This window comes from Argopecten irradians, chromosome 6 (genome assembly GCF_041381155.1).
Source record: "Argopecten irradians isolate NY chromosome 6, Ai_NY, whole genome shotgun sequence".
NCBI classification, from domain to species: Eukaryota; Metazoa; Mollusca; class Bivalvia; order Pectinida; family Pectinidae; genus Argopecten; species Argopecten irradians.
Window position 1 is genome coordinate 37,088,100 of NC_091139.1, and position 26,312 is coordinate 37,114,411.

The following is a 26,312-nucleotide window of genomic DNA, read 5'->3' on the forward strand; positions in this document are numbered from 1 at the left end:
CTGGTCACCGATGATCGACGACCCAGTCCAATCCCGCTACACTCCTCCCTCCTTTCTCAAAGTCTTCGCCCTCGAAGACACACACGAGACCCTTCCAAACACCACCACTGTGGGTTATTTAGTTGGGCGCCAATTTTGTAACAGGAGAGGAGAAAATGTAGCGGCCAGACTGGGATTCGAACCCGGGACCCTCCGAATACTAGCCGAGTGCTCTACCGACTGAGCTACCTGGTCACCGATGATCGACCCAGTCCAATCCCGCTACACATATGTATATGTCTCTGATCACTCCAATTAAGGATGCTTGTTGTCGAAACAATCTACATTGCTCACTCAAACAGAATGGAAAAAAAGAAATAAATAAAAAAAAAAGAAGAAAAAAACTAGAATAGTTTCCTCCTCTAATAATTCATATTAGATTAAAATCTTAGTAATAGATGGATCGAGTAATAAATCTAAATAGAGTACAATCTTTATTTTTATTAGAATTTTATTTGGAAAAATTTGGAAAAATAAGTTGCACACCATATCAGAAAATTCACGGTTTTCGGGTTAAGGTACAAGGCTTGAGGCCTGTTATCATTATAAAACACTTGGGCTAAATCCCATTATCAGGGATGACTTTTCATTATAGTGTTGTATCAATATTCTTTGCAGTAACCCTAAAATACTCATGTCACTATATTTAAAGAGGTAGTGTAATGCCTTCTTCTTGGTTTTATGGTCCTTTAATTCTCCCAGGAGTGCAAACAAATTGAATAACGCGCTATTTATTTATTTATTTATTTTTCAAAAAATACGTACTGCTATACAGTACAGTAAGAAATGCTACAGCAAAAAAACCAAACAACAGTATAGCACAAAATAGAAACAACATCATCAAAACAAGCAGAAATATAATGAAATAAACATAAGAATTATAAAGGAAATAATGATGATCTTCTATCTAGATATTCAAATAGTAAACTGTTTTGCCATGAAAGGAACATTTACTGGTTGTTTTCCGGATTATCCGGAATTTGTATCTCTCCGTATTCAATTTTACGTCACCGAACCCACTTCCGTACACAAAAACAACATGGCGCTGCCGAGTGGAAGCTCGCCGTTCGCCAGTCGTATTTTGTCGGCCCTCTTCTATGGCGTTGCTTCATTTCTGATTATTGTATGCAACAAAGTGGTTCTAACCACATACAAGTAAGTACATTTAGAATAAATCCTTTACATGTAGTTTCATTTAAACTCTGGCAAATATATCTGACATTGTTGTTCAAATATCGCTGGCAATATCCGACGAAATGTCTCGGGACATTTTTTTGAGGGCGGGCACTACACCTATAAACAGTCCGGATAACAGTGACAGATGCATGCAGTTTCATCTCGTAAAATATGTAGATGAAAACATTATGATATGTGTATTTTAATTTAAGGCATATCGACTACGGTTCCCAATGTATTTAAATATCCCATGTTTTCCGACATTGCATCTGCTATTAGCATTTTTAGACAGCCGGATATTATTAAGGAAAATATCGGTGCATGTTTGTAATATATCTGCATATGTATACCGAGAAGTACTTCACTTCTAAGCTAAAGTCCTTCCAGAATTGCAGAGTGCGCAGTGAAAAAATTTAGTCAGGTTTATCAGACAGTGGCTTTACAGCATGAACATGGAGCCGCTAAGCGAAGCTATACAGAAAGAAGAAAACAAAACAGAGGAGTACATTTACAGAGTTCGGTGTCCACCCTTGGATAGTAAAATTGTGCGTCTTTACAAGAGTGATGTCTCGGTGGGAGGATTAATTTTATGAATTCAGACCAATATATATATGTACTTTGTCTAATGCATATTTCAAATGCAAATACATTTTCCATACAGTTGAATTGAACTGAGAACAGAGGAGTGAGTCTTAAAGATGCTCCATCGCCGACAGGGCATAAATGATAGTCATCATTTGAACAATAATTGGTGTTAGATCGTGTATAGATATGTCTAACTAACACAAAAAATTATTTAAATGATTTATTTTACTTTTGGTGCATGCACAATCAGTACTTCATTCCATATAGGTGCCACAGAATTTTTTCGGGAAATTCAAATTACGTATATATTACTATATATTTAAATTGCAATTTGATTTAAAGTTACATCTTTGCTGTGAGTCAAACAGGGCAAGAAATATCCCAGGTCCGATGGGCTGAGACCAGTAAAATATGCTCCCGGGCAAGTAAAATTGATGTAAACTTGCCCGGTTTTTGTTTTGGGTAGAATTAGACTTAAATTGTTAAATTTGGGTAATTGGTTTTCAAAATAAGTTTCTTGCCCTGTCAAGTTATAGTGATTAAGTTGGTTTTTGTGTAGCTAACACACATCATTACCTCCTGGTGCAAACTTACTCCAACAATGTTATAGGTATAGCACGACAATACATTACGTCATGTCTAACCTCTAACTTCCAATAGGCCAATTTTATCCGATAAGGTTACATATTCAAATTTGGGATTGTGACAATATAAAACGTTTAAATAACGTCGAAATTGTCATCGATGTCAAGTGCGGCTATGCCTACATCTTTTTCATAAATAAACAAATGTTTTGACAAAATCAGTCATAAATTCCATCTAAAACAAATATTTACAACTTTCATGACCCAGGCAAAACTTCATGGCAATAGTGATCTGACCGGTAAATAGAATTTAGAAAAAACAAACTGCAAAGTCACTGAAACGCATTTACATGTGTTCTGTCCGCTTGGATTCACATTCTGTGTTTTGTAGAGCCTAAAGGCTCAAGGTAATAAAAGAATTGAATTGAATTGTAGTAACCAAGCAGCCATATTTAAAACTAGGTCAGAATGTTACTGAAAGGATGCATCACACCTAATCTGTTTAAATACTATTTTATATTGATAGTATATTATTGTATTTGTCCGTCTGCTTTCATCTGATAATAGAAGCTGTATGAAAGAAGTAAATGAGAGTCGAAAGTCAGCAAAATAACGTCCGATAAAAAAGAGCTGACCAGTCGACTCTCATGTTATGGGAGTAGTGCATACTCTGAGCTAATGATAGTTTCACACAGTATGACTTTCAGTAGGCACTGATTCGTCTGATGATGATGACCGGCCCCAACCTGCAGAGGAGGGAGAATCAGAATATATGTATTACCCAACAAGAGAACGCATATTGACAGGGATGATCATATAAAAGAGGGACGGTTCACAGAAAAATGAAGTTGCGTTAGAGGTTGATGTAGATCCATCTTAAAGAACCCAAAACACATGCCAAAGACAGTATGCTGCTCTGTTGAATCAAAATCTGAAAAAAAAAATCTAAGAATACCTCTGGTATTCAACCCACATAGTCACACAAATCCAACACATTTTACTGATATAAACCTCTTACTATTGGTATCTTGAACTTAAATGAATTAATACAAACAAACAAAATGGTGAGGCTATTTAAGTGTTTTCCTAGTTTAGATCTTTAGGTCATCTGACCCGAAGGTCGTCATGTTTCGTCCATCGTTGTGCGCAGTCCGCCGTCCGCCGTGCGTTAACTTTTCACATTTTGAACTACTTCTCAAGTTCTACCAGTGCAATTTGGTTGAAACTTGCATGAAATGATCCTGACATGGTCCCGACAAAGTGTTGTTATTTTTCGTGTCGATCCGAAATTTAAGATGGCCTCTTTAAAACACATTTTGAACTTCTTTTCATGTTCTACTGGTGCGATTTGGCTGAAACTTGCATGAAATGATCCTGACATGGTCCCTACAAAGAGTTGTTATTTTTATGGTCGATCCGAAATCCAAGATGGCTGCCACAGCCGCCATTTTGAAAACACATTTTGAACTTCTCAAGTTCTACCGGTGCGATTTGGCTGAAACTTGCATGATATGATTCTGATATGGTCCCGACAAAGTGTTGTTATTTTTCGGGTCAATCTGAAATCGAAGATGGCTGCCATGGCACTATATCTAATTAATTTCCTACATGTTAAGGCCCTTTGACCTCTTGTTTGAAATTGAATTTGTTGAAAGAAATTGAAAATGATCCTGATATTGTTCTGACAAAGTGACACAATATAAAATTAATTTTACTATTGCCAAGGTAGTCAGATGACCGTTAAGGCCCTTTGGGCCTCTTGTTGGTAACCAAATAGTTCAGATTGGTTGATTTGACTAAACATGTTTTTAACAGCTAAGGTCATTTAAGCAATGTGTTGTATGTGAATGTTTTTGGAGGCTGCTGTATATTTGTGTTGTGTCTCTTTGAAAGTGGGACTCGTGCCCTTTTTTTTGCCAATTTACCAAACAACATATACACCACCTAATCCTGGCATGATCTTAAATTGGCTGATGGAACGTAATGTTTTTTAGTAATCTTGCATATCTTCACAAAACATAAGCCCGCATTATTGCACAATAGATATCATCATAGATATGATTTTTGGCTTTATTCCCACTTTGTAAAATTATTGATATTGCGTACCACATTGTTTTGTAATGGTGCTTCTCTTTTTATCAATTTTTTAGCAGCTTTGAAAATTCTGTTGCATTGATCATGATAATAACACTTTTTATATCAAATCTTTGGATTCTGTATAAACATTCTCTTTTTATTACTGTACATTTATTAGTTTTAATGATTTTCTATTTCAGATTTCCATCATTCCAATTTTTGGCTCTTGGGCAGGTAAGAAAATTTAAGGTGTAGCATGAAAAAAGTGTTATACTCCCTATCTTGAAATGAGGGGGCATATACATGTAATAGTGTCCTGTACATGTTCTGTCACTTTTAGCTTTCTGTCATGTTTATATATTGTACAATTGCATCATATTCCAATTTCAACCGTAAAAGGGGCATACCTGTATTTTTTTTAACTATATATGGTAAGGTAATACATTTGTGTGTATATATATATATATATATATGGTAATATTTCTTTTGCTGATACATCTTTAAACATCTTCACAGACATTTTGCTATCATCATACTGCTGACGTCTTTTGTAATTCTAATAGATCAGGGTTTATGCTATATAATTTAGTTTATAAAAAAATTGGCATTATTTACAGATGGTAACAGGATGTACCGTACTGTTGTTTGCCAGGCAGACTGGCATGGTTCAGTTTCCAGGGCCTTCTTTAGATGTAGTGAAAAAGGTATGTGTATCAAAACTTTTAGTTCACACCATATATTATCAGACTAACTCTTGGATATCATATTGCCGTCATACTAAATACCGCGCGGTAGCTATAGTTGACTATCACTGCGCCAGACGGCAAAACAGCGAAATGTCTTTCCACTGTTATCATATATTACGCAGGAAATTGTGCATATGTTTGGTGTTGTAACCTCAGCTTAGGTCATCGGTATATATTTCCATTCTACTTTCAGTTTCCCGTTTAATCTATGTTAAATCAGATGGGCAATATCTGGCTATGAACTCCAATCTGGTCAAGCGTATGAATGTCTAACGTTTCCGCCGCGTCACTGACAATGTATTCAATGTATACTTACGCCTGAACATAACGGTCAAATAATTTCAAAAGTGGTTTTAAAGTTGTGTAGTCTATGAAATCTAATAGTATTATCGTGTTGACAAAATCACTTGTTCAAAAAAAACGTCATCGCATAATTTTCATTTGTTCGCTTGTTTCAAACCGTTTTGTGTTGAACTATATTCAGAAGTTGATGCTATTGCTGTTCCGTCTATTGAACTTGGCGACGTCAACACTAGCGCAAGCGGGAAATTTAAAGGATATACGTGTGTAGTTTTGAATTCGAAGGATCGTAATGGAAATATAAGTAATAAACTGTTACCAGATTGGACATACAGTTGATATGAAGCCCATCCGTCCGAAAGATAAATATTCATGGCGCCCTAACGGGCGCCATTCTATTTATCTTCCTTCCGGATGGGCTTCATATGATTATCAACTGTATGTCCAATCTGGTAACAGTTTATTGCTTAAATATTTTCTGGTGTTATTAATGTTTTTAAGAAATATTTATGGTTTGCTCTGGAAAAGTATTGGGCCTTTATAGTGCATACATGATGATAGTTTACCTGAAAAATTAGGTTTTTTACCTGCTTGAACAAAAGAAATATGTAAATATCCCTATACAGATTATATAAGAAAATGCATCAAAAAGTTCAGTTCTACATGGTTGAATTTGAATTTAATTCTTGTATGACATATGTGTGACACTGTGCACAGAAGAATCCTATTAGTGTTCTATATTCTTACACTGATGATGTTTTTATTTCTTCAGATATGGCCTCTTCCTGTAATCTATATTGGTAATTTAGTGTTTGGATTGGGAGGAACAAAAAAATTAAAGTAAGTAAATTTTACTTTCATATAAAGTCATATAAAATATATTCCTCAAATGATTATTTTTAAAAATGTTAAATGATTATTTCATAGCTTTATATTATTTGTCATGTATTTTAATTTTGAATTCTTTTTTTTTACAGTTTACCAATGTTCACCATTCTAAGAAGATTTTCTATCCTCTTCACAATGATAGCTGAATATTATGTACTGGGGTAAGTCCAGGGATCCAGCAACCTTGTTTCATCAATCAGTTATGACAGTTGTTAGCTCACCTGATCAGAAGGACCAAAGTGGGCTTATGCGATACCGTGATGTCCAACGCCGTCCATCCGTCTGTCAACAATCAACTTCTTTTCCATAATCGCTGGTCGGAATTCAACAAAATGTGACTGGTAGCATCCTTATGGGTTACTGGCTAAAAATTGTACAAATGATGGGGCTGACCCCCTGTGGTCTGTTAGGTGGGGTCAAAATTGGTCAATTTGGCTATTTCCATATAAACGACTTCTTCTCTGCAACTAAGCATGGGATAGCACACATAATGCAATGGTAGCATCCTTATAGGGTGGGTATTCAAAATTGTACAAATGATGGCTGACCCCCTAGGGGCCTAAGGGGCGGGGTCACAAGGGATCAATTTGGCTGTTACCATATTAACGACGTCTTCCCTGCAACAAAGCATGGGATAGCACTCATAATGCAATGATAACATCCTTATAGGCCTAGGCGCGGGGCCAAAAGGGTAAATTAAGCTACTATTTTCATATAAATTACTTCATCTCTGAAACTAGGTTTGGGTAATATATTTGTATGGTATCTATAACATCATTATATGGTTGGGATTCAAAATTAAACAAATAGTGTGGTCAATTTTGCTAATTTTTCTAATTGCAAGAGTCTTTGTGATACATGTACATGTATATGTTTTATGTTACAGTATTTGAATGCCCATAATAGTTTCAGGGCATAATGGATGAACTATAAAGTGATGAATATACAGTGATATTCTCTGGAATTTTCTCATAAATTGTTTTGTAGTTGGCTATATTAATCTAAATTAATTCCTGTAGATTATATTTAAAAAAAAGTCCAGTCTGGTGTGATCTGAAATATCAGAAAATGAACTTTTTGATCATTAACTGGAAGGTTTCCTCTTATTAGTCAAGATATTTCCTCTTTTTACTGAAGGTACGATCAATTACATCCCTGCTTTAGTGTGACCTTTATATAATGTTCCCAACAGATTTCTGTATTATACATGTTTTTTCAGGGTGAAGGCTCCCAGAATGGTCCAGTTTACTGTGTTCCTTATGATATTTGGTGCTTTAGTAGCTGCTAGGTGAGTAATGTACATATCGTAATTGTGTATCTCCATTTAAATCCTATTGACTTGATATTACACAATTGTGGATCTAGGTTTCTCCATTCTACATCAATTTGCACAACAACTTAGAAAACACATATAAGGCTTGCATCTACTGAATTTCAGGAAAACTTCAACAAATCACAGTTAAATTGGCCTTTTTATATAAGAAAAACCTACCACTTTTATTGACTCTATGGCGTAATAGAAGGAATGACTACTAGTGTAAGCTTTTTGTTGAATGTGGCAATTTACAGTTACATATATACCTGGTATTGGTATGTGTGTCAATTAAGCCCTTTACCTTTTACAGTGATGACCTTGCCTTTGACCTCTGGGGGTACATCTTTATACTCCTGAACGACTTTTTCACAGCAGCCAATGGGGTGTACACAAAGAAGAAACTGGATGCAAAGGTACACACTAACTACAGATGTAGATCACCACCTCTAAATATAAAACACGTAGAATTAAATGGTATCTACAATATGTCCCAATTATGAAACATGACCAAACATAATTTAACTTTGCAAAGCGAAACTTGTAGAGTTTCACATTCGATGAAAAATTACCATCATTAATGTCATTAAATTAAAATCTTACTTGAATGCTTATATACATGTCATCAACACAAATTTTAAAGAACTAAACATACAAAAATGTTAATTGTATCACAGTTTTCAATATTGTTTTGTAAAAGTAACATTTAAACAATATTTTTACATTTGAGATGTGTCCCCAGGTTTAGGATTGCATAGTTATTTAGTTTTTTGTCTGATTTGTTAAATGCAGGAAATAAAAAAGATATTAGTTTGAAATCTGGAGAGGGAGTGATTTATCTAGTTATATTGTTCCTGCTATTTCCCGTTCTCAAAACGATAGGAATTAACTGCAGCCAGAGACAAAGATAGTAGCTACATGAGATCTGTGCCACAGTATAACTTCCCTTTACCTGTGGATAACTTAGAGGTAAAAGGAATTGTATACAATTAAGATGATATTTAAGGTGTACAGTACATGTTTTTGATTATATCTGTTTGCAGGAGCTAGGGAAGTATGGTCTGCTTTTCTATAATGCTCTGTTTATGTTGCTTCCTGTCGGAATCATTGCCTATATGAATGGAGAGTTTGAAAAGGTATGTAAGGCTTGCTGTGATAGGCATGGAAATGCTTGCTGTTATAGGCTTTGATGTGAATGTTTCTTGATAAATTGAACTTTTAACTTCTGTGAACAATATCAGTTCAATGTAACATCTGTCTTTCCATTTAATTCACTTGACATAATATTTACTGTCAGTTAAGTTAATGATTGTGTTCAGTCAAAAATATATAATATGGTATAATTCTATAAGCTTAGTCTTCAGCCCATTTACAATAAAAAAGAAACAAAAAGATAAATGTTGATACCTTTTATCATTTCAGGCACAAAATTTTGGTAGTTGGAATAACCGTTGGTTTGTGATGCAGTTTTTCTTGTCCTGTGTTATGGGGTTTGTGCTGAATTATGCTGTTGTATTGTGTACCCTACATAATTCTGCATTAACCACGACCATAGTCGGTGTCATAAAGGTAAGTGGTGATGTTAAAAGAAACATTAACTTATACACCCCTAAATATTCATAATGAACTCTCCCAGCCTTTGAATCAGAAGAGTTTAAATGTGTCTTCAGGGGTGAGTAACTTATAAAGTTTGCTGGACATTTACAACACAGTCAAACCTGTCTATTAAGACCACCCATGTAACAATAAAAATCATCTCTATAGAGAAGTTGTCTTTATACACAGGTTAAATTGTGTTAAAATTGGTCATAAGGGATACCCCCCCTCCCCCTCCTGAAAAGGTATGAAACAGGTGATCTTTATACAGAGGTGGTCACTACGAAATGTTTATAGCATTCATCATTGACAAATCTGGCTTTACTCATTTACTGATAGTTCAAAGAACAAAAATTGTACCAATCTGATTAAAACTATATATTTATAGTTCAAAGAACAAAATCGTACCAATCTGATTAAAACTGTATAATTATGGAATTTCACGGACATTTTTGAATTGCATATTAATTTATGTATTTTTATTTTTGTTTACAGAATCTTCTGGTAACTTACATAGGCATGTTTCTAGGAGGGGATTACATATTCAGCATCATCAACTTCACAGGACTCAATATCAGGTAATTATACAGGGCTGCTGCTGTATCATATATAGATGGGGGAAGTTTTAATGATTGAAGATTAGATTGACATTTATAATAATACATTATTAATAGTAAAAGAAAGAATTCATTGAACATATAGCATTTCCTTCTTTATGGCTGGAAATTATTTTGAAATATGGTTCTTATTGGTTAAAGTGTTTGACATCTAACATTCTACCACTAGTTCCCCCTCCCCTTTCTTTTCAATTGATTTTCTCCTTTAGTTGTATGAATAAAATGATCCATTATAGTTAGCTAAATAAACAACCCCTAAACAATGTATGTATCCTGCTGTGTCTGATTTATTGCAGTGTCGCGGGGAGTCTGGTTTACTCTTACGTCACTTTCAAAAAGCCACAAGAAAAAAGTCCCCTACCTACAACAGATAAGCAGAAGTCTAAAGCAGATATGGTATGACCTTACCGACTAAGACACCGAGTAACACAGGCCGCTGTCAGACATGATATACATCAGATAGAATTTGGATATAGTTATACAATGTTATTAGGGTCCATAAAGACAGTACTTCATGTAGAAATGATATCCATAAATTTGCCAAGCACATGTAAAATTTTCTTTTTTTTAAATTTACATTTCAAAAAATGGCTGTACAATACATGCAGTCTCAGAAGCTTTGCCAGTCTGATGCATTAGCATCCCTTTGTTGATAAAACAATTTTTAAATGAACTAAGAAAGTAAAATGTTTATTTTTATGCAAAGTTATGGTATGAATTATAATTGTAGTACTTGTATGTACACGTATACCGGTATATTTTTTTGAAGTGTTAGCATTGTTATTTAACCAGAAAATCTAGTCGCTTTCTGTATATGATCTGAGAATCTTCCAAGTCATTGGTGCTTATATTTATATAGTTGATGGATGGTGTTCAGATGATCTGTGATATTATCGTATGTTGGTATATTTTTGATGATAAAAAAAATTGCGGTTGATATTAATATCTACATTGTTTTGTTAAACTTAAATCAATTATTTTTTTCTTTGTTTTCATAAAAAATTTGCCTTTCTGATTTGTCAGTTCTTTTTTTTCCATATCACTGTGGGGAAAAAAATCTAATAATGGCATGAAAACACAATTTTTCTTATCATTACAATGAAGACATTAATGTTGTGTATTTATTTGAAAATAATCCCTTGAAAATCGAAAAATGGAATCATACACCAAAACATGTTCTAAAATTCATTGGGTTTTGAAATAAATTTTGTTTGCAAACTTTTTGAGAATCTGCTACACAGATTGACAAAATTTGCATACAAATTACATGTAGTACACAGCAGAATTCGTTTGGCTTTACTCATTATACAATGTACTTAAAATGAGTAACAATGATAAATATTATTACAGACAGAAAATGAAAGTGCAGGTAAGTCGCTTGTTACAATGTAGCATGTTAATTTGTTAACAGCTTTCAAAGTTCAATCAATCTCTCAGAAGAGCCTACACTGCTGCATGTTCCTGTTAATCTGTTTCACTTTTTTATAGAGTTATTTCCCTTTTTGTTATCTCCCTTTGTAACTTTACAACTTAAATCAAAATGAAATGTATTATGTAGGTCATTCGCACAGTTACAAATCTATAGTAATACTTACAAATAATATTTTTTTACATAGCACATTTATATGTATTTCAGAATTAAAAGTACCTGGTAATAGAAATTTGGTTTCGTGTGATCGGAAATCCCTGCTCAGTTGGAACAACCGCATTAATCTATCAGTTTCAGTTTGTCGTTCTTCCCTGTTGATGCTCCATCATTTATGCCTGTTTTACCACTAGTTATCTCCCCCTTTTTACACATGGGATAATCTTTTAAACAGTTATTTCAAGCTTATGTTTTTACCATATTAGCATTGGAAACAATAATTTCCAATTTTAACACTGAAAGTTATCCATTATTTTACACACTGACTAACATAAATTATTGATACTTTTTGTTACCTCTCCTTTTGAATACAATATCAATTATTCATTATCTCCCATTTTGATTCATTCAACAATGCCTTGTTTTCTTTCCTTTTAAATAATTGTCAACACTTTGTTAACTCCCCTTATAAATAATTGTCAATACTTTTTTATCTCCCCTTTTAAATAATTGCCAATACTTTATCTCCCCTTTGTATAGCCGTTAATGCTATCTACAATTGTAGACACTATATATATAACATCACGCACTAATAATGGCTGTTGACAGCATGTTCCTATGCAGTCTATGTTGAGGTTGTTTAAGTCATCTTTTATATTAATGGTACATTATTGATATAAAGTTTTAATTTATCTACTGAAATATTTTGGGTTCCTTGTCGATGTTTTGTATATAACTGGATGCGAATATTCTATTAGATACATGTGCAACTAACACCATTACAAGCCATGAACTTGGGTATTTGGGTTAAGGTATATCCTTCATCAGGGCAAAGATTTATAAGTGAGAAGGATTTGTCATTGTCTCCTTTACACTATTAAACACAAAGTGAGATGCCTAGAACTGGGAATATTGTTCTCAACAAATACTTGTCTAATTGAGTCAAAAGAAACACCAATGTAAAGCTTAATAAATTTCACGATGTCTAGTCCTTGGTTTAAGGACGAAAGATTTAGAAGAAATGTCTTAAATTTTCATTTAAAAAAAATGTGGCTCATGAAATTACGGCCCGCTTCAGAAAGTAAGACGGTAAGCCTGGCACCCACTAGGTACATCAAAGGTTGTGCTGGCGGATATCAAAGGAAAATCAGTCATCACCCAATGTCATGGTCAGTTCACAAACACAAAAGTGATGTATTTGTCCAAAACCCCAAGTGACAAATCCTTCTCACTTATAAATCTTTGACCAGGGCCATTAACTCTATGATGGGTTAAAATATCCACATACCACAATTCTTCCATCTCTGGACCACAAGTTTGAATCCCATCTGTGGCAGTTGCCAGGTTGGTGGTTTTTCTCTGGGTACTCTGGCATTCCTCCACCTCCTAAACCTGTCACTTTCTAAGTGACCCTGGCTGTTAATAGAACATTAAACCACACAAACAAGTCCTTATTGTAGTTGATGCAGTATTTGACATAAAAGAATGATGGATAATTTTGGTTGAAGCAGGATATAAGTTAATGTTTCCCTAACTATTACCAGTGAATGGTAGTACAAGTATTTAGTGTTTGTAGTATCCTTATATATGTGTCTCTGGTTTAAGATTGCAGTAGTTATGTTGCTTCCTGTAAATGTGTTGCATGAGCTGTGCTCCTTATATATACATGTATACAGAATCTAAAGGGTTATAATATATCTCATTGTTAAATAACTCTGATGTTCTTGTCATTCAATATGTCAACGGACTCTTTTATAGATAAAAATCTTTTCAATATACTTTGGATATCAACATCAACACATTGTATAATAACATTTAATATTAACAATATTTAATGATAAGTTTCTAGTACAGGATAACATACCCGTAGAACTCTATGTTTTATGATAATACTTATTGTTTCTATAAGAGAAATTTTCTCAATAATGTGAAATCTTTTATTTTCAGCCAATGGATAACAGTGATAAAAGTACCCAAAATGTTCTAGGAATATCAATATGGTCATAGTTGTTGTGAATGAACTGTAATAACAAAAATTGCTTGATTCAGTCAAAATATTTTTGTAATCAAGTTTTCTTGATAATTGATAAATTATATCATATGTTATATTGTGTGAGTGACAAGATGGATATTGCATTGTTAAGTTTTAGTGGCCGGTTTCGATAAAATGTCTTTAATATTGAGTGGGATTTCCTTGTAATATATTCAACCTGATAAGTGCCCAGAGCACTTAAAATTGAAATATATAAGAGGGTGCTTAATGGAACCAAATTTGGACTAGCCTTTCATTAAATTATTGCACAAAACAGCCATCAATCAATTTGCAATAAATATCAATAAAGAAACATACAATTTTCATATTTCCAGTCTTTTAATTTGAAATAAGTGAAATTAAGGCCTAAAGTAGGGGGGGGGGGGGGAACTTATAGAGATGGTGCGCTTATTGGGTCGAATATGGTAAGTAAAGTTATAGCCATTTTCATATCGTTATTTTTTAAGAATATTCAATATTCATCTTTGGATGAGAGTGTTATATTTCTAATACGCTATGGGTACCGAAGAAATCTTTTCTCTTTGGTAGAAAATGAATATGATTGTAAAACCTGAATTTTGGTACTGAGACATTTATCTTCAGCTAATACATTGTTAGAACCTCCTGTTTATTTTACCACCATAAGTCTGGTATATACATCATGTCTATTATGTCAGGGTTTGTGTTAGAACAATGGAACATTGGTATTCCATCTCTGCTGTGATATATACTATACTATAAAGACGCATAATATTTCATAACTGTTTTTTCAAATCTCATTTAGCAAGAATGTATCGTAAAAACTCTTTCGATTTTGTTATAAGTACGTCTTGTATAATCATCAATTTTCTCTAAAAAAAAATTGTTTTCCCTGCCAAAATGTTGTTTATTTCATTTTGCCAGCTTCTTGTAAATTGCATAATTGGTAGTAGTTATCCCTATCAAAATAGATTTTAGATTTGTCAAAATTGTGTTTTTAAAATTTTCAACTAAATAGCAAGAGCAAGGGGGCTGTAACCTATCCTTGAATGACCATAATTTAAAAACAGAATTTACACTTACAGTGTATAATAAAAGTTAATTGGTCACTACATTTAATGCTGCGCTGTACATTCTGGCATTACTGGTTTATATATGTACTCCAGATTTTACTATTTTTTCAAATTCGTGGACCATTCTTTGTCAAACATTAATACTGATTATCTTTGTTTATTCTAAATGCTAATATAGAAACAAATACATGTATTTAACAGTTGATATTAATGAAGAAAAGAACAAACTTGCCACTTTTGAATTGTTGGAGCAATCATAAACTCAAATTAGTCCCACAATTAATTAAGTTCCTTAATGTTAACCATTTATGTGTGTTTGTACTCAGCTTGACTTATAACCCCATACAGGATATTTACATGAACTTTGTTTTATGTATAATACGCCATGTGTCTTGCCATTTTATATGATAAGAGCACTTTATAAAAGTGCAATTTTAAAGCTGACAATGAAAGTTTAAAGGCATGCATTCCAGAGTTTTTAAAAAAAGAATAAGTACACTTGTATTTCAAGAATGTTTATGAGACATATCCCCTGTCGATGACAGCCATTTTTTTTCTGGCTTCGGAAACAATTTTTGAAAAAAATGTCATTTACATACATGTGTATGTATATATATTTTTTAAATCTCAAATTCATGCTTTTTAACGTGCATTGTCAGCTTCATATCAATTTACCATATTGCGATAATGTATTTCTTCAACAAAGATTATACAGAACCTAAAGGATGTAAGTTGGTAATTCAAAGTCCAAACTTCCATGACCTTTTTTAAGGCAATCTTGTTTTGTTATCCGCTATAAATTTCTTAAAATTGATTACATTTATTCTTACCTGATATTTGAAATACTGGAATCACTGTTAAGTTAAATCATAATCCCACCGACTTTGAGTCAAAAAAGGTTCAACTTCTTGTTTAAGAAATAAAGATTATTACAAAACTATTTATATGGAAATGAATCAAGAAATTTGAATTGACAACCATGTGTTATAGCTGTGGCTGAACTGGGCAGAGCTACACAAATGTAATGGATGATTTATCTTACCAGTGGTGTAGTCTGCTTGATGGTCATGGGTCTGGTTGCTAATGCTTGTCTCCAAGGAATTCATTATTAAATCCATCTCAAAGTTTCAAAATGCCACTGTCAAGTGATTCAGCCATGATCTGTGTGTGTTTGATTCCAGTGAATGGGATCCTAAAGATTCTAAGAAATGTCTTCCATTGAATGATTCTTTACTGAATTTCAAACAATTATTTTTTCAATTTAAGCATTCCAATCTTTTAACTTGTGTATTCCTTCTTTGCATGTTACAAATTTACCTTCCTTGCAGATAGATATCCATTGTGACGTCATTATTTTACCTTCCTTGCTGGTAGATATCCATTGTGACATCATTATTTTACCTTCCTTGCTGGTAGATATCCATTGTGACGTCATTATTTTACCTTCCTTGCTGGTAGATATCCATTGTGACGTCATTATTTTACCTTCCTTGCTGGTAGATATCCATTGTGACGTCATTATTTTACCTTCCTTGCTGGTAGATATCCATTGTGACGTCATAGATATCCATTGTGACGTCATTATTTTACCTTCCTTGCTGGTAGATATCCATTGTGACGTCATTATTTTACCTTCCTTGCTGGTAGATATCCATTGTGACGTCATTATTTTACCTTCCTTGCTGGTTACCATTGTGACGTCATTTTACCTCCTTGCTGGTAGATATCCATTGTGACGTCATTATTTTACCTTCCTTGCTGGTAGATATCCATTGTGACGTCATTATTTTACCTTCCTTGCTGGTAGATATCCATTGTGACGTCATTATTTTACCTTCCTTGCTGGTAGATATCCATTGTGACGTCATTATTTTACCTTCCTTGCTGGTAGATATCCATTGTGACGTCATTATTTTACCTTCCTTGCTGGTAGATATCCATTGTGACGTCATTATTTTACCTTCCTTGCTGTAGTATCCATGCTTGACCATTATTTTACCTTCCTTGCTGGTAGATATCCATTGTGACGTCATTATTTTACCTTCCTTGCTGGTAGATATCCATTGTGACGTCATTATTTTACCTTCCTTGCTGGTAGATATCCATTGTGACGTCATTATTTTACCTTCATTGCTGGTAGATATCCATTGTGACGTCATTATTTTACCTTCCTTGCTGGTAGATATCCATTGTGACGTCATTATTTTACCTTCCTTGCTGGTAGATATCCATTGTGACGTCATTATTTTACCTTCCTTGCTGGTAGATATCCATTGTGACGTCATTATTTTACCTTCCTTGCTGGTAGATATCCATTGTGACGTCATTATTTTACCTTCCTTGCTGGTAGATATCCATTATGATGTCATTATTAAGTGAAATTCACTTAATTTTCACTTAAAAGTAAATACTGTATGTTTAGCTCGAGAAACACATGACATCACAATCAATACCTACCCTTAAGGACAAATAACTCTAATATGCGAAAACAGAATAAGGAATAGGTCTGTGTGGCTTGTAGAGAGTGTTACATACATTTTTTAGGTCACTGTTACTTACTTGGCCCAGTTCGTAGAGCCATTGGTCATCATACCAGAGACCCTGGTTGGATTCCCGGTCCCAGTTCTTCTAAAAGTGTTACATTACGTAATCAAGTATTTTTTATGAATACCAAGTAACATTGAACGATCAGTATTTAAACTCTTGTTTCTGAAATCCAGTAAAGTAAGTATTAAGTAAGTTCTGAAATGTTATATAATAAGTCCCAGTCATATTATGAAAAGTTGATGAACCATTTTGTCATAGCTAGTGATTTCACTCAGTGAACAATTAACCTTGCACTAGTTTTGATATTCACAATGTACACATGTGACTATATATATATGCATATGTGTGAATTCAAGTATACCCAAGTATGCATTGATGGTTTGTGTTAAAAATCAGTCTTTCTCAAACATCTGTTTTTGTCTCTTCATTTTGTTATAGATATGTTTAGTTTTAGTGATGTGAAAATCTGTTGTCAACAGTCCATTTCAATTTCTGATTTTATGTATCCTTTTTGCAACTTGTCATTATTTGTTTCATTGTTTGTTGAAGGAACTTGTGTTATGGTTACAATGGTTGTGTACTTTATATATACCACATCAGTTATACTTTGTAAAGTAACACTGGAATATTGTTGCTCTGAAAGACTGATCCAAGTATATAGTAGGCATAGAGGGGTAATAACAATGCATTGTGCCATACAAAATTATTTTACTGTTCCACATTGTCTGTTAGTGATCATGTATGTCTTAAAATCAAAAGTTCAATCAGATGTGTTCTGTATACCCAATAAGAGATTTGTTATGACAAATAGACTCTGTTAAATAGATAAGGATAACCCACGTGAAACTTATTGGCTGGTGAACAGAAGGCTCGACGAGTGCTGATCAGTTATAATTGGCTGGTGAACAGAAGGCTCGAAGAGTGCTGATCAGTCATAATTGGCTGGTGAACAGAAGGCTCGACGAGTGCTGATCAGTTATAATTGGCTGGTGAACAGAAGGCTTGACGAGTGGTGATCAGTCATAATCTTTCATTAGTATTTAGAAATCCTCATCTACTTGACTGAATACAAATTCGTCATAAATGAATGTTAATAAATGTGTAAATCATCTGTGGTTTCATAATGTTATTTAATTTATATATGATTTAATGTTTATACTGAACATTATATTATATTTTATATTTCCCTCTTATAATTTTAAGCATGCAGGTTTTTTACCTGCCTGCTTAAAATTGTATGAGGAAATAGACTTTTGAGGATCAACTATATTTTAATACAATAAACATGAAAATGATGAACATGTGTTGTTATGTTTACTGATCTTTTAGCCAGTCTTTGTTTGTAGCCGCACAATATTAATAATATCTTGGATGACTTTGAAAATCAGAATTATTCGACTAACTTATGGAGTTATTTTAGCAATAGCCCTTTTAGAAAATAACCTTGTATTTGAATTAATTCACTACTCTTAATGAAACAGTGTTGTAGCCAAACAATTTGCATTTAAATTACAATAGTAATATTTGGCTTGATGATGACATTTAAATGTTCATTTAGCTCCATGAAACATTTTCACAAATATATTTCATATGTCATAATCAGGTGACTTTTAAGGCCATAATAAAGGTGACTGTTAAGGCCATTATAAATGAATACAAAGTCAAAGGTAAGAAAAAAAGTAATTTTATTTTGAATACATATTCACGTTTTCACAAGGTGCGTATTTCGCATATGTAAAAATAAATGCGAGTAAAACTAATCCGTTCAGTAAATTGGCAGTTGCATACAGAAGGAACAAACATAATAACCCGATGGTAAATACATGATACATGTAACCTAAAGGAACATATCGGTACATACATACCTTAGGGAAAATACATAATAACCCTAAGGTACATACATAATAACCCTTAGTAACATTCATGATAACCCTAAGGTACATACATAATAACCCTAAGGTACACACAAAATAACCCTAAGGTACATACATAATAACCCTAAGGTACATACATATAACCTAAGGTAATACATAATAACCCTAAGGTACATACATAATAACCCTAAGGTACATACAAATAACCCTAAGGTACATACATATAACCTAAGTAAAATAACCCTAAGGTACATACATAATAACCCTAAGGTACATACATAATAACCCTAAGGTACATACATAATAACCCTAAGGTACATACATAATAACCCTAAGGTACATACATAATAACCCTAAGGTACATAATAATAACCCTAAGGTACAACATAACCTAGTACATACATATAACCCTAAGGTACATACATAATAACCCTAAGGAACATACATAATAACCTAAGGTACATACATAATAACCTAAGGACATACTAACCCTAAGGTAATACATAATAACCCTAAGGTACATACATAATAACCCTAAGGTACATACATAATAACCCTAAGGTACATACATAATAACCCTAAGGTACATACATAATAACCCTAAGGTACATACATAATAACCCTAAGGTACATACATAATAACCCTAAGGTACATACATAATAACCCTAAGGTACATACATGATAACCCTAAGGTACATACATAATAACCCTAAGGACATACATAATATCCATAAGGAACATACAATAACCCTAAGGTACATACATAATAACCCTAAGGTACATACATAATATCCATAAGGAACATACATGATAACCCTAAGGTACATACATAATAACCCTAAGGTACATACATGACCTAAGGGACATACATAATAACCCTAAGGTACATACATAATAACCCTAAGGAACATACATGATAACCCTAAGGTACATACATAATAACCCTAAGGTACATACATAATAACCATAAGGTACATACATGACCTTAGGGAACATACATAATAACCCTAAGGTACATACATAATAACCCTAAGGTACATACATAATAACCCTAAGGTACATACATAATAACCCTAAGGTACATACATAATAACCCTAAGGTACATACATAATAACCCTAAGGTACATACATAATAACCCTAAGGTACATACATAATAACCCTAAGGTACATACATAATAACCCTAAGGTACATACATAATAACCCTAAGGTACATACATAATACCTAAGGAACATACATAATAACCCTAAGGAACATACATAATATCCATAGGAACTACTAATAACCTAAGGTACATACATCCTAAGGAAAATACATATAACCCTAAGGACATACATAATACATACATAATAACCCTAAGGTACATACATAATAACCCTAAGGAACATACATAATACCTAAGGACATACATAATAACCCTAAGGAACATACATAACCCTAAGGACATACATATACCATAAGGTACATACATAATAACCCTAGGGTACATACATAATAACCCTAAGGAACATACATAATATCCATAAGGAACACATACATAATAACCCTAAGGAACTACATAATATCCCTAAGGATACATAATATCCTAAGGTACTACATAATACCCTAATGAACATACATGATAACCCTTAGAAAATAACATGATAACCTTTTAGGGAACACACATAATAGGTGTTATGATCAGATGAAAAAATGAAATACTTTTTACCCATTCATCAAGGACATCCGAGGTCATTAGGTCAACATAACATTGGATTACCATTGAACGTACCAGTGATATCATTATTTGGTACAAGGCTTCATAAATTAAAGAACCCCACCCCCCATTAAAAAACGATTACATATACCTAAGTAAACCTTTGATGAGTTTAATTACACACTAAAGAATGAAACAATAACCACTAAAATACTTTTACCCCACTGTGAGTATAAAATACTTTTACCCCACTGTGAGTATAAAATACTTTTACCCCACTGTGAGTATAAAATACTTTTACCCCACTGTGAGTATAAAATACTTTTACCCCACTGTGAGTATAAAACACTTTTACCCCACTGTGAGTATAAAACACTTTTACCCCACTGTGAGTATAGTGTGAAAATAGTAGCCTTGTTAAAAAATTAGCTATCTTTGTTCACAGAGCTAATGAAGTTAGAAATTCAATATTATTTGATAATTGATATATTTAATGTGTGCATCCTTTCGCTGATTTCTTTTTGATTTATATATATATAGTGTAATCCTTTTTCCAGAAAAGTCTGTTTACCATTGTCATGTCTGTATTTGTTTTGCATAAAGGCTTTTTCGCCTATTTGCTAAATGAAATGAAGATTATTATTATAAAACACTTTTACCCCTGTGTGAGTATAAAACACTTTCACTCAGAAGCTTAAGTACGCGGTTAATGGGATGGAGTATCATTTGTGTTGTAAAAGAACTCTGACTAGTTTATTCTCTTTTGATTCTTATGCAATAAATTACAACCATTTACACTTCAAGCCTTTAAAGGAACCACAATATACTTAACTGTAACTCTCAAATGAAGGAAATACACCATGTTTCACGAATAATTTCACATACCAACTCGTGTTTGATTATCATATAAAATAGTATCAAGAAAATAATGTTATGATGTAAACAGCAGATTGAGGTTAAGACTATATAAGGTGACGTAGTAAAACTATAATTGATAATCTCATCAGTTGTAATGAACACTAGGATATCTCCATCACAAACATTTCCAAACAAATAAAGTCATGATCAGCGATACAATATCATCCAGCATTGTTCAAAAATAGGATCACTCTAACATGCTGATTTGATCCAATATTTCTGACCGATATTATCAAATATCAAATCTGTGTAACCAGGAACATAGAATAGACTTGACAAATCAGAACTGGCTAGATCTGACCAATCAGCAATAAACTTACCAAATCAATTGGTACTAAATAAATCTGACCAATCGTAGCTAGTTTAATCTGATCAATCGTAGCTAGTTTAATCTGACCAATCATTGTACCTATGTATTTAGCTCAGTACATTTTGTAATTTTGCAATGAATTTTCCAAACCACAGTTATATAATGAGGTAATTAATTCTGAGTACAAATTCAGAAATTTTTTTGAGTAAATACCAACCTCAATCATTGCTGGTACACAGAGTATTTTGGATATACTATAAAGATGTTCTCATTCACAGCATCAAATTTATTCATGATCCTCCATTTCTATAAAAGCCCTGTAACTTTATTACCAATACAATAGATATTGACTTGGATCCTGTGGGTCCTTATCGCTCGCCTTCTACCTTCATGGTGATCTTAGTGCTTGCTACGGTCCTTATATCAGATCCCCTGGCCTCTTTTTCACAAGGAAAACGTTTCAAACTTATAGCCTCAATCATTTTGAGCATACTCGATAGTTTCTAATTCAATCACTACTTAGATTAATGTTAGACTATTCAAGTCCTTAATTTGATCAAGCTTTAATACAGCTCAAGGACGTTTTGCCTGAACAAGATGTTTAGCCTTTACCTAAGCATGCTTAGGCCCAAGAGTATGTTCCTAACCCACCTGATTTTTAAGATGATTTAAATCAAAAGACATTTGATGCTAGGTTATTGAGACCCACGACAGACACAACACCACAACATAATTAAGTTCACTTGCCCTTCATGCAGGTAAGATATATTATACTACTATCACCCTGTAGAACATGGACCATTGACAATAAAACAATGGTTACCATTACTGTAATACATTTACATACAATCAACCAACAGATGTTTGAAATAAAATATAAAACATCCATTTCAAAAAAAAAAAAAAAAAGAGGGGGGGGGGTTAAAATGATGAGTGCTTGCTAACTAGTGCTTATCTATAAGAAAACTGATAATGAAGCATCAATATGATGTTCTTATATTAAAAGTGACAACCACAGCTGAATAATTCCTTTAACACACAACACTTCATTTATAACTTCATTGTAAGATTAATTAAACATGAAAGCTCATTTGCACATAAAATACTCTTCGCAGATCATCTCCAATCCGGTACAATGTTAAAATATATAGCTATATTTTCGACAAGTATTTTTCAAATTTTCAAACAATACAATATTAATACGGTATTCGTTGCCATAAAATAGCGGCAAGCTTGGGCATAGGTAGTGATAATGGGGTCAGGTATATTTGGCATACATTTTAGTCTTATCATTTTCAGAGTTATTTTCCTTTGAGCAGAAATCCATTATTACTATTCACCATTATTTCTTTACAGGAGTCGGAAGACAGCAGAAACATCTTCCCTCAAGGGCAGATAACTCTGTTTAACAAGACTTGATAACAATGGATAAGATATATACATTATATTACTAGCAAAAGCTTTCCGTAATTAACAATCAATATCTAAAACACTAATTCTGACCTGCTGCCTGTGTAGAAACACTATAGTTACCGGTATAATGTCATTAACCAGTAAATCATGTGACCCCTGTCCTGCTGATCAAGGTCAAATTTATAGAAACACTATAGTTACCGGTATAATGTCATTAACCAGTAAATCATGTGACCCCTGTCCTGCTGATCAAGGTCAAATTTATAGAAACACTATAGTTACCGGTATAATGTCATTAACCAGTAAATCATGTGACCCCTGTCCTGCTGATCAAGGTCAAATTTATAGAAACACTATAGTTACCGGTATAATGTCATTAACCAGTAAATCATGTGACCCCTGTCCTGCTGATCAAGGTCAAATTTATAGAAACACTATAGTTACCGGTATAATGTCACTAACCAGTAAATCATGTGACCCCTGTCCTGCTGATCAAGGTCAAATTTATAGAAACACTATAGTTACCGGTATAATGTCACTAACCAGTAAATCATGATTTTTGTTTAATAATAGTGGTTCTACTTCATAAATAATATTGCACATCATCAATTTTCAAAAAAAAAAAAAAAAATTAATTAAAAAAAACCCCATTTAAATTCTTAAAATCAGCATTCTTTTTAATCTCTGATCAAATTTTAAAACATTTTTGCCGAATGTCTTTTCACAAAGATTTCTATGATTATCAAAATAAACTTCTTTTAAAAGAGCTTTTGTGGCAATCTAATACAAAACCTTGAGCGATCAGACTTTGGTTGTATAGTTACTATGTACCTCTTCAATTAACAGGAGAGGTTTGCTTGTTAGGAAGCATACTAAGATAAAGGGCAAGTCATTTTAAAACAAATAACTTGTGTAATACACAACCTGTATCAGCACGTTTAAATCTTGCTTAAAAATATACTAGACATATATATACATGTTTTCATTTTGCCCAAACACCAAAAATGACTTTAGCAAGGCAGCACTAAAAATAAATCACCGAGCATCACAATAAACAAGAGGCTAAGCAAGCACCAATGTGTGGGTATGATACCTAAGTGATACAAAAATACGTAAATCTAAATGTAATATTACTAGTAGATATTCAATGTCTGAACTTCATCGTAGGTCTGTAATATTACTAGTAGATATTCAATGTCTGAACTTCATCGTAGGTCTGTAATATTACTAGTAGATATTCAATGTCTGAACTTCATCGTAGGTCTGTAATATTACTAGTAGATATTCAATGTCTGAACTTCATCGTAGGCCTGTAACTTAGTAGCGCTTCCTACCAGCAAGTTACTAACAATAAAGGTATGTAGTATTTATCAGAATTCAGCATGAACTTGCCAAGGATACAAAGAAGGTAGTGAAAGTATGGAATTGAGTTTGACTATCGGGTATATATCTAAAATATTGATGAAATATCATAAAAAAATTTGCCCTTTCGATGTTTGAGTATTTTACCAGTGGTTTTGAAGAACTTTTATGAGTCAATTCCGAGTTCTAAAAAGATTTTGAATCTCAAAAGATCATTTTATTCCTGATAAATCTGAGCATCAGCATCTGCTTTGCTATAGCTGGTGCCATTGTAACTGATAATTACATACTAGTGGTGCTATTGTTGTCATAGATACATTGTTTTACTTATACAATGTATCATATATTTCTCATGTGTGGTAAGGATTTATGCAGCTATTGGAATAAATATAACAAAGAAAGATAATTTCAATAATTTCCCTTAAAGCAGACAATTTTGTCTACATTCATTTAAGATATATAATGCATACTACAATTATAATACACATATGTATATTTCATGGCTGAATGCTGTCTAATACATGTGTTTTGCAAGAAATGATTTACAACATTTAAATTGAAGTACAATGTAAGTTAGAATTAGTACATGTATATGTAAAGTAAGCAAATGTCATGGCTTCATCATATCAAAATTGTCAAAATTAATAAATATATCATAATAAACTCTTTTTCTACTGGATTAAATCTGTGTGAGCGAATATAATGTCGTTTCTGTGTATAATAAATTGGTAGCCTCATTTTCTTAAAAAGAAAGAAAAAAGAAAAAAAAGTTTTTTTCAAATTAGAATTAACATTCTCTTAAACAATCAAAGATTTTGTACATAATGAAATATATGTTTTTGTTTTTTGTTTAGTTTTTTTGTAAATTAAAGTTACTATTAATTATTCTGGAATTGATGTCTTTAGATGAAACAAAAGATGTACCGTGGTATGTGCCAAGCCTGTCTATGACACAGATCCTAATGACAAGAGCTCTTATGATACAGATCTGAGAGGAGATTGGTGATGAGCTTATTCATGATTCAGATCTCCAAGGAGCCCTAGAGATGATACGGATCTTTATAACAACAAAGACCTGGGGAGATAGGTATCTTACCTTGACACTCATCTCAACTATAATCGTCTCATTAAAGACTCTACTCAACAGTCAAATAAAACTGATCAGAAATTATACAGAAATAATAGGATGATACCTTTGATCAATAATAAAGGTATTTGTTACAAAAATGTCTGAAAGCAAGGTTAACAGGAACTGAACCTAAAAGGAGTGACAATACATGAATCATATAATGGCAAAATCAAAATACTTTTTCTTCATACACAATATGTCCTTCTTACCAAAATGATCAAACACAAAATAATGTTTCTAACAAACTGCTAACATGTGCAGGGATTTTTAATTATTGATTAAAATTTCACTTCTGCATGAAAGTTTATTGACAAAGGCCAAGAATTTAGTTTAATTGAATCCAATGTTGACCCATTTTAGGACCTTCAATTCAATGAAGACTTGAAAAGAGAACATTTGAGTCGAATACGAGTCGAATACAATTACTATATCAATATTAAGTGATTCTTATATATATCATAGAGAGATAATTC

The 26,312-nt window shown here is 33.0% G+C and overlaps 1 protein-coding gene across 3 annotated transcripts; it reads left to right on the forward strand.

The window, feature by feature from the left end:
* The first annotated feature begins 1,074 nt into the window (after positions 1–1,074).
* Positions 1,075–24,383, forward strand: LOC138325782 (solute carrier family 35 member D2-like protein). 3 transcript variants are annotated; one of them, XM_069271677.1, is made up of 13 exons: positions 1,075–1,194; positions 4,661–4,694; positions 5,078–5,164; positions 6,279–6,346; positions 6,484–6,555; positions 7,614–7,682; positions 8,020–8,122; positions 8,750–8,842; positions 9,129–9,275; positions 9,798–9,880; positions 10,216–10,315; positions 11,270–11,288; positions 23,292–24,383. In XM_069271677.1, exons 1-13 carry the CDS (start codon positions 1,079–1,081, stop codon positions 23,342–23,344), a joined length of 1,044 nt encoding a protein of 347 aa, XP_069127778.1. In that variant the 5' UTR covers positions 1,075–1,078; the 3' UTR covers positions 23,345–24,383. The 3 variants fall into 3 exon arrangements, with proteins under 3 accessions (XP_069127778.1, XP_069127777.1, XP_069127779.1); XM_069271676.1 differs by lacking the exon at positions 23,292–24,383 and adding an exon at positions 11,556–16,144; XM_069271678.1 differs by lacking the exon at positions 23,292–24,383 and adding an exon at positions 13,452–16,144.
* The last annotated feature ends 1,929 nt before the right edge of the window (positions 24,384–26,312 follow it).

Excerpts from the sequence above, each read along its gene's own strand:
- LOC138325782 (XM_069271676.1), top strand. The coding sequence starts at position 1,079 with ATGGCGCTGCCGAGTGGAAGCTCGCCGTTCGCCAGTCGTATTTTGTCG. Across the intron at positions 6,556-7,613 it reads GCTGAATATTATGTACTGGG|GGTGAAGGCTCCCAGAATGG; the intron begins GTAAGTCCAGGG and ends ATGTTTTTTCAG. Across the intron at positions 7,683-8,019 it reads GGTGCTTTAGTAGCTGCTAG|TGATGACCTTGCCTTTGACC; the intron begins GTGAGTAATGTA and ends TACCTTTTACAG.